A 15,658-nucleotide genomic window follows, 5' to 3' on the forward strand; every position below is an offset into this window, starting at 1 on the left:
TATTTCGATTTTTAAAAATAGTGATCATGAGTGACTATTCTGAAAATATTTTATACAGTCCAGTTTCGATTATCCGATTATCTTACCAGATTGATGTTATTTTTGGGGTGTGCAAAATTTATTTATTTTTCTTTTGTACATGCCTTTTGTGTACACGTTTTCTCATACAATATTACATGCTTTTGCTCACAAGAAGATGTGCAAACCTTTGCATGCGATTTTACCATCGGATTTTTTGCTGTGCAATGTTGAAAAAACCATTTTATTTTTTAATAGGCAAACAACAACCCAAATTTGACTAAAATTTTATGTTAAAAACAAGAAAATTAAAAATAATACGAAAAAAAAATTCTTCGTGATTTGATTATCCGAAGTCCCATACAAACCTTCGGATAATCCAACTTCGGAAAGTCAAAACATGGGATAATCGAGGCTTCGGATAATATGATAAAAAAATCAACATTCGTAAAATTTTCCAATCTTTTTGAAAACAATACTTTGAAAATGTTTCAATCAAGACTAATATTTTAAAAGAGCGTAAAAATGTATGTTTGACCCTTTTGAAATATTAGTCTTGACTCTAAAAGTTTTAAAAATTGTTCCTAGACAATTTTATAGCAAATTTTCTGAACTTCAAAAAAACAGAAATGGTTACTCATGATCACTATTTTCAAAAAATAAAAAAAAATGCAAATATTTCGCTGAAATCAAACTCTCGTATCTTGAATACGGGACCCATTATCAAAAAATCTGTAAAGTACTTTTCGATTGCATATTCCACTTTACATAAACAAAATGAGGTCAAAAAAAATTATGCATGGAATTCGATTTTTTGAAAAACTCACATATTTTCAAAAAATCATATTCCGGCGGCAGAATGTTTGACCATACTTTTCTATTGCCCAAAAGATGCAGTTTTTTGTTCCCTAAAGCATATCAAAAAATCTCGAAAATAAAAAAATAAGGATTTTGGGAAGTTAAGTTCTTGTAAAAAAAAAGTTAATAAAACAATCGGCAATTTTTGTTCCGTGTACCTATTTTTCCTGAATAGTCCTCAACAATACCTTCGACTTTGCAGGAGACACCGAATGGATCAGAAAATTAATTCAAAAGTTACAGATTTTCGAATATTTACGTACCATTTTTGTATGGACAGATGCCAAAATGTATCTGACTGGTGGTTGCTGAAACACAACCTCTTAAAGTCGAATTAAATTAGTTAAGATTTTTTTTTAGGAATCAAAGGCAATTTATTTCATAATATAATGTTGGTATATTGAGGATAATGTTGACGTTCCATAGGTCTTCTCCACTAAAGTGTATTATTGAATTTAATTGTGTGAAAAATGAGTTTTACTCGGGTAAATTTTCCAATTCACGATTTTCAATAAGAAAAACAAAAAAAAACATTTTTTCAATTTTCTGTTAAACCCAATAATTGGAAATGTCAATAAATAAGTGTTTTGAGTCAAAGGGTTAACATTGATTTAATTAAAATGAGCAAACTTGAAACTTGAAAAATAATGTTTTTATCATGATTGAATAACATTAATGGTATGTCTAGAATTATCAATTGTCATAATATTTGAAGAATTTAAGAAAAGTTCATCAAGCATCAACCTGAGCTTTTGCACCCAGATATTTGCTACAGACATTCTAGTATCTTCAAAACTACGGGAACTATCAATATAATTTTTATTCATCCCCTATGTTACTGTTTCAAAAATTTGTCAATTTTTTCAATCAAATTATTTCAGGATTGGGTCCGTAAGTTCAACTATTTTAGAATAAGAAGACAACAACTTCCTTGGTTGTTGTGTACCCTTAATGATGATTTTCATGTCATACCATGAAACAAAAATTCAAAACCTAATTTTAGTTTTATCTACCATCAACTGGGGTAAACCAAGACTACAGTCTGAATAGGGCCAGCCTGTTTTTGAGCACTTATGCTTCAAATATGAAAACTGATGTACTAATTGTGATGTTGACACGGTCTGTTCTGAATATAAATACAAAAATGTCAATTTACTATGCAAAAATGTAGCTAAAACAATTTGTCCAACGTGTTCCGATACTTACCAGATTACAGAAAAAAAAATTTCTTTAACCTTGAACCGAAATCTGGAAAAAAAAACACCCTTAAACTCCGTCAAATGCATTAAGAACCAGGATTCAAAATTGTAATACTATATCAATATTAGGATGTAACAAAAATGACTTTTTGGCGGGCATTCAAGGGTTTGTTCCAGTGGGCATACTAAGCCCAAATCCAAAATATGAGCTTGATTGGACGTAACAGGAGCTGGCGCTCCGCCCTTCAATTTTAAATGGGATTTAACCCGTAAAAAAAGATTTTTTCAAAAATGTCACTTTTTGAGGCATTTTGGTCACTGAAGCGTTTATTTTCGACATCATTGGCGTGTATGCCAGATCTTTGCGCATCTTTTGGTATATATAACATTGAAATTTGGAGCACCCTGGAGCTCGGTACAGGCCTTCAAAGATTGGCATTTTTTCGAAAAATCGGTCCCGGCAAAAAAGATATGTGTCGCGTCTCGCGACGCCCTAGACGCCATTTGATTTTGCCGGGACCGATTTTTCGAAAAAATGCCAATCTTTGAAGGCCTGTACCGAGCTCCAGGGTGCTCCAAATTTCAATGTTATATATACCAAAAGATGCGCAAAGATCTGGCCTACACGCCAATGATGTCGAAAATAAACGCTTCAGTGGCCAAAATGCCTCAAAAAGTGACATTTTTGAAAAAATCTTTTTTTACGGGTTAAATCCCATTTAAAATTGAAGGGCGGAGCGCCAGCTCCTGTTACGTCCAATCAAGCTCATATTTTGGATTTGGGCTTAGTATGCCCACCGGAACAAACCCTTGAATGCCCGCCAAAAAGTCATTTTTGTTACATCCTAATCAATATATAACTAAAGATAGATTTTAAAAGATATTTCATCATATTAATTTCGGGAAAAAAATCATTTGTTAACTCAGATAGGTAATTATATGAATTTCCATGAAAAACTGTTCCCACTTGTAATCAAAGGTGCACTTTTCATAGTCAAATATTTTATGGAAAGAACCTCTAAGTTATCTTGAGCTAATCCTTTTTCATTATTTTTATCCTTCCTGTCTCGAGCAGTTTCCCCCTCAAACCGAACTATTTCCACAGGTAAAACGTTAAAATGTAAATTATGACCTTCTACAAATGTTTATATTCGCTCCCACCACCCACCGCTCAAGTCACTATCGCTCGAGCTCAACCATCATGCCAAGCAAAACGAAGCAGAAAAAAAACTCCCCGGGTACAGAAGGGAAAAAAATAAGAAAAATACTCAGCACTTTTCATCTTCCCACCCCTTTTTTTAAATGATCCACTATTTGTCTCAAAGCATCGCCCGGAAATGGACGGAAATGCGGAAAATTGGTACCGCCGCCACCGCCGGCCACCTGCCCGTCGTTTCGCTGATCCCACGACGACGGAGTGAAAAGTAAATTATTGCAGCCATCATTTCAAAGATAATTTTTCTCCCATTTTCTTTCGATTCGATTCGGGGGTCCGGTCCGGAGAATGGGCACGGAAGGATATGATATACATTTGGGATTCACCGACGGGCGATTATTTCCGCCTTTCAACGGTCCTTTCCGTTCGTCTTCCTTTTTTTCGAGGTTTCACTACTACTGGCCAAATGGTTGTTAGTCCACTTCAAAAGTTTTTCCTCGAGTTTTTCACTTGATATTGCAAAGATCTGCAAGAAACGAGTATTGATTTCTGGGCGATAACCATTTCTTTGTTTTATGGACCATCTTAAGGGGGAAACCTTCTTTCGGAAAAATAGCAAAACCAAATAATAATGACAATGCTTCTGGAGAACTTACCCCGGAAAACCCCTCGGTCGAATGGGTCACCATTATTGTATTTTTCAAATATGCAAACACATCTCTGCAGCATTTTCAGAAGGACCGACAGCAAGGGGAACAGTACACGATTATCTGTTATTGTAAATTGATACTGCTGCTTGAAATAATCGTTTGCCTCTAATGATATTGCCGGTCGCTGTGATGACCCTTGTGTCATTTTGGTCAAGCTTTATTTCGTAGGGTTAGCATTAAAAAATATGTCTATCCTGCAACTTTTGAGTCCTTCATAAAATTTAACGACCATATTATAAAATATTTGCTCCTAATCGCATACTGACTATCCCAAAAATGTCTCAAAAATAATCTTTCAATTTATTCTCTTTTCCAGTGAAACCGCTGAGCGTCAAGATCGAGAACCCACCAATGCCGCTGGTGGCCGATCGGCGGTACGAAATCTCCTGCGAAAGTGTCGGATCGAGACCGAACGCCATCATTACCTGGTACAAGGGGAAGCGCCAGCTGCGACGGTCCAGGGTAAGTAAATTATCGAATTTATTTACGAGCAAACGTTCAATCTTTATACAACAATTCCATTTTAAAAGAGCATGAACAGAAAAAAAAATTCTGCGGTTTCCTTGGCCAAAATAATTGAACCCGTATTTATTTGTTTGGCCGTTAGGGTGTCCTACACCGTGCTAGTGTGGTTCCAAAAACGGCAATTTTCGCAAAAACCACATTTTTTCATAACTCCGTGCAATTTCAAACGATTCTAGCTGTCTTGGACGCAAATGAAAGGTGATTAGTTTGTTTTTAAAGGATAACTAAATTGAGATTAAAAAACAACCAAACATTTGAAAAAAATCGTACACAAATTTGAAATGGCGTTTTGACCGTGTTGAACCAAAGAAACTATGTCAGAAAATATTTTTATCGGATTCCTGGCAAAATTTCATATAACATTTAAAAAAATTGGAGATGTCGACACGTACGTTCCCAAGATATGATTTTTTGAAAATAAAATCAGAGTTTTTCGACGGGCCATGCGCAAAACCGGGAAAGTGACGATAACGAGAAAAAAATATTTTTTTTAATTAAAACCAATTAACAATTTCAGCGATGACCTATATTTTTTTGAATACTAAAATTGGTGTCTTTCTGTTACGAAAATGTCAGTACCCAACAAAGAATAACTTATTGTTGAAATTTTTAAGATATCGCAGTTTTTGCGAAAAAAAACAAGATTTTTTCCTGATTATTGGTTGCGGCTCGTCAATAAACCCAATTTATATATTTTTTTCAATCACGTCTCGGAATCCTGTTAATACCGTGCCTCAAAAAGGCATTTAAAGATTTCATATGTCTTTTTATTTTTCTATTTTTGATCGCCGCAAATGTTAGGCTAGAAACTCTAAACTATTTTTCTTTGAAAGTCCATCGAATCACCTTGCATTTGCATGACTCAAAGTTATGATTTTTCCAAAAATGTGGTTTTCGCGAGATCGACGAGAATGGTCATTTTTTTTAGTCTACCTAACAATGCGTAGGTCAACCTAACGGCTAAACAAAAAATTGTTTATAATAGGTATAGCATACTATAAAGGCATAAAGGCAAAATTTAATAATAAAAAAAAGAAAATAAATAAAATGGAAAACATTTTTTCATTATTCATCATAAGTTCATTATTCGATTATCCGGAGTTCCATACAAACATTCGGTTGAATGAACTTCGGCTAATAGACACTTCGGATAATCCAGGCATTAGAGTCTGGACTACAATTCCAATACTGAGAATTCCCGAAACCCTGGAATTTTCATAGTCCTGATCTTCAAGAAACTTAAAAGATGACACTGTTTTTTTTTAATTTTGTTTTTGAAAATAATGAAAATAAATGCATCACTGTGATTAATTTCTTAAAAATTCCAGAACATAACAATCATGTTTTGAGATTGACTACGACCTTATGATGTCCATAATTAATTGTTTTGCCCTTCATTTCAAGAGTTTTTTTTTTTTGAAATGTCCTATGAGCTATTGTGTTTTATATGTTTATAGGACCTATTAAAAAAAACTCTGGATTTGTTTTATATGACTATATGGATAGAAATCCTGTAAGCTAATCCGGTAACTCTATGTTGTCGAATTTGTAAACATTAAAATGTTTTCAAAATTTAAAAAAAAAATGATTTTGAACAACAATGTTGTCGATTTTGATAACATTTACGGTGAAATCGAAAAAAATTGACGATTGAAATCGACAACATAGAGTTACCGGATTAGCTTATAAGAATCCGTATTTAGTAAAGAAGAACCAACGTTGAAACTGTTTACTTTTAATTAAGATAATTATTATTATTTATCTTTGTTAAAACCTAAACTGAAAATTTCATCATTTCCTCAAAGTTGGGAGTTTAGAGCAGCCTTGTATTACATTAAAAGCTATTTCTACTCTTTCTTTATTTAATTACCATGTATGAATAGAGTAAAAAAAGTATAATGTAATTTTACATAAATTTATGAGTGCATGCATAAAATTTTCAAGAAGGATCATGTGATTTAACCACATGTTCTTCCAGGATGCTTTCTTCGGATTGGCTGCGCATGTGTTCGATGAGGTTAGATTAATGTAATTTTAAATAAAGTTATGAGTGAGAAAATCAAGAGAAACTGATACAGACTTTTACTAGTTCCATATTTTTTATGTAATTTTACCATTTATTTTTGGAATTAGCAGAATAACACATAAAAAGATGCCAATTAACACATTATTTGTGACAAAAAAATATGTCAACATCATTTTTTACTGTGTACCTTAATATAAAATAAAACAAGTTTAAACAAAAACAAAATTTCTATTTTCAGCCATCAATTAAAAAATATTCATTCCATAATTTTAATATCACTCTTATATGTGAATTATTGAACTCAGCATCCAAGTTTAAATCGCTGTTTACTTCTGAAAACTACATCATTCACCATAATTTTGATTTTTTTAATGCAGAAATGAAAAATTTTAATCTAGTTTTTTTATACCGTTGAGTCTCAACAAAACTGTAATATTTTTCAAGAAATTTTCCGATGCACACATATTGAACAAAAACCTATTTGTAATTAATTTTAAATTGTTTTAGAGTGCCTCTATTTTTTTGCCTGCTGCAAAATTTCCTTATTTTCCGTAAAAATTACTGATTCTTCTCATAAACCAAGATCATATTAAAATTCTTCAATAATCAAACCCACAAAAAAAAAAAAGTAAGAATTTAAAATTTCAACGATTTTTGTTCCTTTTTTGGATGGTTTAGCGTATACGTCGATTTGTGATATGATAACTGCACTAGATTGACTAACATGTGATTCTTTTTTTCCCGAGGGAAAAGGGTTTGAGAAGCTGTACATGGAGCGCAAAACTTTGAACCAAATTTAATTAAAAGGAACCAAAAATTCAGCGCCACCCATTCGGATGTGAGGTTCTATTTCGTCTTGTGCTATCTTGTCACAAGTGGTTGGTTGACGTTTCGAGAGAAAATGTTCAATGTTTGATCTTGTACAAACAAAACTGAAACTGACTTAACGTATGGTAAGAGCGAAATCATAATTCTGTACAATTTGTTGGGGCAAAATGTGGTATAGCGTGTGAAAATGATGCACCAATCTCGCTGGATTTTATACCAAAATGCACGTGCGACAACACAGCACAATTGCAACGATTTGCAGTTGAAAGTGAGATGAAACTCGTCGGGCATCTCCATTTTGCCCAGAATTACGGACAGAGGGAGGTTGCTCAAAATATGAAGACGAAAAAGGAATTTTGTGGAAAATTGTATCTAAAGCGAACGAAAAAAATCATTCAAATAAAGCAAATATCACATTTAAAATCTTTCGTTGAATAAAACAAACTGGCATTTTTATCAGCAATCTAAAATTGAAGTTGCAAACTTTTATTTATCCGGAAAAACTCCATCAGTTCTTTGGTATCCCTAAGCGAATAAAGTTCTAATCCCTCAAAGCCTCAATATGTGAGCAGTGAGTCCAATTTTGAGACCAAAATCGCATCCCGCAAGACCCAGCTCCAGCGGACCGTTTTAATCATTTCACCACCACCACCAACTCGCTAGTATCAACATTGTCATTGCGGACTGTTTCACTCGTTTGGTATTGGTACAGTCCCACCATGTACGAGAGATAAATTTTTAAACTTTTGCTACCGGCCGCCGCATTTTGGGGGCTTAGCAATTGGGAGGTCAACAGAAGCAGAGGGAGGGAGGGGCAGAGTATTTTAATGCCAACGCCAAATACGACCAAAACGATAAAAACGAACTTTGAGCTGGTGGCAGCACTGTCGACCGCACACACACATAGATAAGAGAGCGGGACAATGAATAAAATATACCGTACTTTTGTGAATTTATCTGGAAATTAATTTTGATGACCACTTAAACATTTTATTTCGGCCCCAGCCCCATGGAAAACCGGGACGTCACCGCAAAATGACAATGGCGCGATGACCGACGATGATGATATGGGGGTTGCATTCGACGACGAACACTTCCGGAAGTCCACCGGGCAAAGCAGTATTGTGTGTCCACCAGCCCGGAAACGAGGAAATCGAGGAAATTCCTCCGTGTGGAAACGACGACGGCCCGGTCCATGGTTCCCACGGTTTTGTTGCTTTGTTAGATGTGGATGCACTGTGAAAAAAAAACCATGAAAATTTTCAAAATCATGTTTATTTTTAAAATATAAGGTATTATTAATTTAAAATATTTTAAGCTTGTTACGATTATTGTATAAGGTTTTGAACTATGTTTTTCAACTATTATCAAGACTGACAAAAACATTGCAAAGGTTGAACAACATAAGTCGACGGAATCAACGCCTTAAATAAACGAATCCTCAACTGTGCACATTTTTATATGTAAAGGTGGTGTGGATGTAAGACAAAATGTCGAAGGACATAAGGTCGACTACCAAAAGGTCGAAAAGCATATGGTCAAAGGAGATAAGGCCGAATTGATAAAACGTTGGAAGGGTTTAACCCTTTCGAGCCTGAATTTTCAAAAAAATATTTTTTAATCTAATGATGGGAAAATGATTCTTAAGACCATACGAAAATTATAGGCTAGTTTTGAAAATTTTCATTTTTGGGTCATATATGACCCATCGCGCTTGAAAGGGTTAAGGTAGAATGTGGAAAAAATGTTACAAATAATTATGATTATAAATTTCTAAAAAAAAATGAATAAAAAATATATTCTAATTTAAGGGTGCACAGCAATCAAGGAAATTGTTGTCTTCTTTTTCCAAAATCTGACTGCGAAAATAGTCAAACTTTGTTGTAAATCCTTTTGTGTACAGTACTTTAGGGGATGAATACAAAATAACATCAAAAGTTTCTGTAGTTTTCAAAATACTAAAATGAGAGTAACAGATACAGTGCAAAAGCCCTGGATGATGTGTACCGTTAAATAGAATAACCTTTAAACCATAGATTTTTTGTAGTATTAATCATAATATTGTGCGTTATCCCATTCTTTTAAACATGAGGTGTTCTTAAAAAAAGAAAAAGTCATACATCCAAACATATTTTGAGTGATTTTTTTTTAAATATTAGTGCTTTTAATATTTGGTATTTTTTTCTTTTTTACTCTATTTCAAAGACAATTTATTTTTAATCGTCGTTATGTCGTAAACAAAAAGTCTGACTCTTAGAATAATTTGGAAGTCAAGTCCGACTTCTAGAATATTTATTGAAGTTTTTATAGAATAAAAAAGCCTATTCTTGATTGTCGTTCTATTTCCTGAGTTCTTCAATTATTTCAAACATGAACAGTTCTTAAAAAAGGCATACTTCTAACATATTTAGTAGGTTTTTATTTTGTTTCTAAAAAAATGACTGTTGAAATATTTTAGTGCCGTTTCAATTCTTTCATAAACAGTTTCAAAATAGAAAAAAAAGTCTTGCTTCATAAATATTTTCACAAGTTTTCTATTCTTTTAACACCCCCTTTCAAAAAAGACTCAAAAAATAAGAGGACATTTTTTTAAAAAAAGACTTCTAAATTTTCAAGAATATAGAAGTAAAATAAATGAAAACTGTTAAAAACACCTTTTAATAGTTTTTGTAGTTCTAAATATTTATATGATTATTTTCACACAAAAAATATAAAAAAAACATTCGACCTAATATCCTTTCGACCATTTGTTAATTCGACCTTTTGGCATTTGACCATTTGTCTATAAGCCATTTTGTCTTTAGACCATTTATCATTCATTCCATTTTAAATTAGTTAAATTTAAACCATATCTTAGCGTAATCCAATCATAACTTATTTAAAATTTAAATTTTAAATTAACATATTAAATGAACTTATTAAAATTATAACTTATGCAGTTCATGAGTATTAGTACTGAAAAATCTCAATTTCTTAAGTTCATGAAAATTTGCAATGCGAAGCAAAATTTCGCATAGTCTGCTTTTGAAAGTCAGTAGGATTAAAGATTAAAACTATCATGATTTTCAATTCAATTTAAAGTACTAAAACTTTTATAAACCACCATAATTCACGATTTATTTTTAAATTTTCAATATTTGCAAAATGGGTCTCAAATGTTGTGTCATTTCATGTACAAATTTTAATACGTAAAAATTGTTTGTGTGAAATAAAATAATAAATTTTCATAATTTGCTAAATTAATGTCAAACCAGATTTTAATTTTGCTCATATTGTAACGCATAAGGTTAAATTTGAAAATGAAGGTATATTAGAAAATACGGACAATATAATATTTTTGAGAAGGTAGTTGTACTTTTTAACTTTAAGTTTTATTCTAGTACTCTGATTTTATCGGGTATCAATTAAAAGTTTTAGCAACAGCCTTATTTAAAAAAAATATATATATTTAAATATGCTATGAATATTTAAATGTACAGAAGAGTAGTTTACTTTTAATTGAAATTTTTAGATAACTTATTTTTTTCCATAATTGTCAAACTCATTTAACCAAGATGATAAGAAATATTGTTGAATTTTTATGACAACCATATTCAAACATACTCAAATGAAAATGTTTATTGATTTAAAAGAAGAGAAATCATGATTTTGGAATATTTTCAAGAGTTTTTCATGTTTTTTCAAACGCAAAAAGTTATTAAAAAGCTCATGAAAGATTGTCGGACTTCAAACATTTGACCTTCGATCTTTTGCCATAAATTCGTCAAACGAGACACTTTTTGTCAAGAAAGGTTGTAAATCAAATTTAAAAATGTTTTTTTGTTAAAGGGCTTTTTAGAATTTATAGAACATAACGATTACATTTTTGTTTGTTTACAAATGCATTTTGATTTTCAAGAAAAAAAAAATAAAATAAAAAGAAAATTGCTAATCTTGTTTTGTTGAAGAACAAAAAGTCTTCAAAAGTTTAAGTAACATTAGATTTAAAAAAATAATTTAAAAAAATAAAAAGCTGCAAAATAGATGTAAAAGTTGCATCAATATTACTGCAATAAAAGCATGTTTTATGAAAACAAGTTTTAAAGCTAAGAGTTGAACCAACTGCTGGTTAAAAAAGCTGTTTAATTAAGAATCACAATACATTAATTCGATTGTAATTTTACAGAGCTCTGATTTCTAAATATTTTTTATGAATGTTTAAAAATAGATTGTTTTTTCACCGCCTTTTGATGGATGCTTGCAAAATACTCACTTCTATTGTGTGCCAGTAATCACACACACACTACTACTGTGTGTAGATTGCTTCCGGGTTTCTTTCTGGTGTGGTGGGTGGTAGAAATAAGCCCGATAAAATTGAATGTGTACAATGCAATGAGCGTCTCTATGTGTGTGTAGGTGTCACTCTCTCTCTCCCTCTGTTGTGTGAGGAAGCTCTATTTTTCAAAGCGGATTATGTCCTGTATGCAAAACCAGTCAGTGTTGGATTATTTTTTCAACCCCCATGACGATGGAGTTGCCGGAGTTTGGAAATTTTTACTGCTTCCGATGCTCGGGCCCGGAAGTGGTGCAAATATTTGTTTGGAATGTGTTTTTGGTTTGCAGCTGGACAATGGAAAATGGGAATGATGGGGGTGTGATTTCTAAAATGGGATAACTTTTGGTTAAATATTTGCCGGCGTAATCTAAATGAATATGTTGCGCTCGCAATTGGCTGCCACGTGACAAGTGGGTAAATATGGTAAATGAACGAAACTATTAAAAAGTGATTGTAAACGGTAAACATTACGGGTTGCTAGTCATAGCTGTTTGGAAATGTAGATAATGGATAGTGACAACTGATAAAGGTACCAACGTAGTATAGCACCAGAAGACTTCATAAATTAGCCAAAATTGGCACTTTGGTTAAATCTCACCATCTTAAAAGACATACTGCAATGTTGGCAGTGGAGTTATTCAAACGTTGAAGTTGTTGACAAGCAGTAACCATATTATTTTAAATGATAAAAAAAATTAAGTTTCTTTGTCTAAATTACGGGATATTGCCTCGAAAACAATATTTTAATCAAATTTCATTCACTTTATTACCATCAATACCAGCCAGCATCAGCTAGAACAATGTTCAACTCAATTCATCCCTAAAATCTCCCATCAGACCCAGTTTACCACATCCTTCTACGCCATAATTTACCCCCTTTCCGGCAGCCGGCGATATTTGTTTCCGTCGCATTAGTAGCTGGTCCGCTGGTCTCATTAAATTATCACCTCGTCATCTTTACCATCAGCTCTCTTCTCGGAGGAAGTAGTGGGCGGGGAATAACTTCTTCATAGACTCTTCCAGGAAAGTGGCCATAATATCTCAGCGCCAAACCGACCCGCATCTTCGTCCTCTCCATCATCGTCCCCCCTGGAAGATGAAAATGATTCACCGGAAGTGATACCTCCCCCTTTTCCCTTTTCCTCAACCACAAGTCTTACAAAACTCAGGAAACTCAGACTGGCTTCTTATCGTCACCCAAACAGGCCAGCATCTCGGGCAAGAAGGCAACAAGACCAAACTCTCTCTCCGGGTCTGGGCAAAACTGTTTTGATTATTAAATATCCTGCCCAATTAGCTTGTTTTGAAATTAATGCTCTTAAACAATAGAGCGGCTGCGGAGCGAACCAGGAGGGGTTGTTGCGATATCGATTGCCACCCAGGGTTGGGACCAGGTGGAATTGTTCGCAGTCTGCCCTAATGAGCTTAGCAGCAAAGGTGGAGTGATTTATGGTAGCTTTTTGGGGGCCCAGAAAACTTTCGGGTACGGACTCTTCAAGTGTGACAAACAACGAAAGCTGCTTGATGGAGTTTGGAAGGGTATATAACTGTAACTGATTAAATTTGGAGCAACATGTTTTGCAGTCAGACTAAATTTTCAATTTAGATTCACAATTTCCAAGTTGAAATTCAAATACAGCAATTCGCCACGAAAACAGTATGGTTCGAAAAAAAGTTCTCCGATCGAATGAAAACTTAAAATGCTGTTTTGAAGGTCTCGGGACCAAAGGGCCTATGTCTGAAAATATTTTTATCGGATTCCTCGGAAAATTTCACATAAAATATCAAAAAATGGTAAAGTTATGTTTTCGATACTCTGAGATACCATTTTTTGAAAATAAAAACTGGGTTTTTCGACGAACCACGCGCAAAAATGGTAAAATGACGAAAACGGGAAAAAATCACTTTTTTCACTAAAACTGCGATTACTTGAAAATTTCAGCGATGACCTATACATGTAAGGGTACCAAAAGTTGCGTTGCGATTTTTCCCCGTTTTCGTCATTTTCCCATTTTTGCGCGTGGTGCGTCGAAAAACCCAGTTTTTATTTTCAAAAAATCGTATCTCAGAGTATTGAAAACATCATTTCATCATTTTTTGATATGTTATGTGAAATTTTCCGAGGAATCCGATAAAAATATTTTCAGACATAGGCCCTTTGGTCCCAGGACCTTCAAAACAGCATTTTAAGTTTTCATACGACCTTTTCAAATGTTAAGCTAGATTTTTGAAACTTCTTACTATTTTTCCTAAATAGCCAAACTAATCACCTTTCTTTGGCGTCTAGAACAGCTAAAATCGGATGAAATGGCGCGGAGATATGATTTTTTTTTTGAAAAAAGTGGTTTTTGCGAAAAATGACGAAAATTGCCATTTTTCGGACCACCCTTACACGGCGTAGGTCACCCTAATGGCCATACAAAAAAATACGGGTCTAATTATTTTGGCCACGGAACCCCCAGAAAAATTTTGAGCCCGATCGGAGAACTTTTTTTTCAAATCATGCTGTTTTCGTAGGGAATTGCTGAATAACATTTTAAAAATACTCGTTTGCATCAAAGATTTCCAGACATTTTTTTTCATATGTTCATCGTAGATAAGTCCCAAAAAAATCATAAAAAATTGAATAAATCAAGCTGACATACACATCAATAGATCTCATAAACAAAACCTCATTTTAGGGTTGAATTGAGTTGAACATTGTTCTAGCTGATGCTGGTTGGTGTTGATGTTTATAAAGTGAATGAAGTTTGATTAAAATATTGTTTTTAGGCAATATCTCGTAATACAGACAAAGAAACTTGATTTTCGGTTATTTAAGAAACTCTGACTAACAGTCCCTTTGATCAGTTGTCACATTTGGGGATTGGTGATCTGTGAAGGTCAAAAGGAATTGGATGGTGCACAAAATTACGTTCCTAATTTTTTTTCAAAGACATTTGAGGAAAACTCACTAAAAACAACTCTATGAGACTCAGGACAACGATTTCCGTTTTATTATTATTATTTGAGTGAAACTTTGATGACCAAAGAAGTCATTTTGCATCGTTATTTAGTCCAAACAAGTCACCATTAGGGTGACAAAAAAAATTTCTCGATTCTTTAGGTAAAAATAAATAACTGTGAAAATTTTTTTCGTTTAAGGTTTAAGGGTCGCTTTTTATCGTTGAAGTTTGTATGGGAAAAATTGAAAATATGTATGTGACTTTGACGAAGACCGCAAAACGATCCAAGTTAAGCCTGATGAGTTGAAAACTCTGACGAGTATGAAAAGATTTTTTTTCACCAACTTTAACGGTCTATAGCGACCCTTAAATCTTGACCGATTTCGCTAAAAACTTTCACAATAACTTATTTTTGCCTAAAGGAATCGAATCAGGGAGTATCCCTGAGGTCGATTTTCATATTGTCACCCTAGTCACCATACAATTTTGGCAGCTGTCCATACAAAATGGCATTAAAAATATTCAAAAATCTGTATCTTGAGCAAAGTTGTAGGTACTGCTTAGGACTTGTCAGTAGAAAATGTTATTGTCAATTGTTTCTTTTGACTTTTAACACAAAACAAAAGCAATTGCGTAAAAAAATCCATTTTTGGAAAATCACAATTTTTTATGTGTTTTTGATTCATTTAAATGACAAAAATGCATCTCTTCAGCTATGGCACAAGTTGGTCAAAATACATTTGACAGTGTTGCCAATTTTTCGAAAAAAAAAATCAAATCTGAAGAACATGAAAAAAAATGTTAAAATTATGTTAACCAAATTTAAATTATTTATTGATGATAACGAATACCTGCAAAAGTCATGGCCAATCTTAACCATATTTTTCGGATGGATCAGGAAATTTTCTATAAAATTGCTTCAAAGATATTAAACTTTGGGCCAATAATGGCTGAGATACAGCTTCTGAAAGAAAATTACACAAAAAACGAGGTTTTCTCTACCTTACCAAAAAAGTGTTCAATTTTTAAGTGACGGTTATAAGCGTTCAATTTTCAATATAAAAAAATATCATGAAAT

The 15,658-nt window shown here is 33.2% G+C and overlaps 1 protein-coding gene across 1 annotated transcript in view; it reads left to right on the forward strand.

Moving 5' to 3' along the window:
• Positions 1-15,658, forward strand: part of LOC6036051 — a 747,764-nt gene that overhangs the window by 637,529 nt on the left and 94,577 nt on the right. Inside the window, exon 8 of the mRNA XM_038257515.1 lies at positions 4,258-4,403. Coding sequence (XP_038113443.1) covers positions 4,258-4,403 — 146 coding nt within the window. The remainder of the gene's footprint in view (positions 1-4,257; positions 4,404-15,658) is intronic.

This window comes from Culex quinquefasciatus, chromosome 2 (genome assembly GCF_015732765.1).
Source record: "Culex quinquefasciatus strain JHB chromosome 2, VPISU_Cqui_1.0_pri_paternal, whole genome shotgun sequence".
In the NCBI taxonomy this organism is placed as follows: domain Eukaryota; kingdom Metazoa; phylum Arthropoda; class Insecta; order Diptera; family Culicidae; genus Culex; species Culex quinquefasciatus.